General features: G+C 59.1%; 1 protein-coding gene across 1 annotated transcript in view; it reads left to right on the top strand.

Moving 5' to 3' along the window:
* ACOT7 (acyl-CoA thioesterase 7) overlaps positions 1–572 on the top strand; it is a gene marked incomplete at both ends in the record, with an annotated part of 3,415 nt that extends 2,843 nt beyond the window's left edge. The window contains one exon of the mRNA XM_010133028.1: positions 511–572. Within this exon, the coding sequence (XP_010131330.1) occupies positions 511–572 (62 nt within the window). The remainder of the gene's footprint in view (positions 1–510) is intronic.
* Between the last annotated feature and the right edge of the window lie 3 nt (positions 573–575).

Genomic DNA, 575 nt, shown 5'->3' on the forward strand with positions numbered 1-575 from the left:
CATCAATTTTACCCGCTGCAGGGTCCTTGAAGGACACGTGGCAGCCAGCACGAACCCTCTGTTTTGCTTTGGTTTTCGTACGCTGTTCTCATACAGCTTTTGGGTGGAGCGGATGCGTGGGGTGTGAGCCCGGGGCGAGGCGCCTTCGCCAAGGAGAGCGAGGATGCTGGATGCTGCTCCTTGTCTAAACAAACCACAACATGGCTCAGGGCTCTGTCCCAGCAGGAGGTTTGTGGGACTGATCTTGGCCTTCAAGGCTGTTTCGCTCAGGAAATTCAGGAGAGCCAGCGCTGGCCTGAATCTCCAGCCCAGCCCTGCGAGGATGTCACCCCGATGGTGCTCTTGGCAGGAGCCTTCATGCCGGTACCAGGGGTTTCCTACGGCTGGGATCAGCCTCCAGTTGACTCCTCGGTGCAGCTTTGGCTCTGCACGGGCCTTACCAACCTACCCGTGGCTCTTTCCCAAATCGCACTGGCTTCCCTGAGACGGGACCCTCTGTCTCCCACTCAGGTGTCACCATGAAGCTCATGGATGAGGTCGCCGGGATTGTGGCCGCCCGCCACTGCAAGACCAAC

This window comes from Buceros rhinoceros, unplaced genomic scaffold (assembly GCF_000710305.1).
Source record: "Buceros rhinoceros silvestris isolate BGI_N320 unplaced genomic scaffold, ASM71030v1 scaffold28233, whole genome shotgun sequence".
Lineage (NCBI taxonomy): Eukaryota > Metazoa > Chordata > Aves > Bucerotiformes > Bucerotidae > Buceros > Buceros rhinoceros.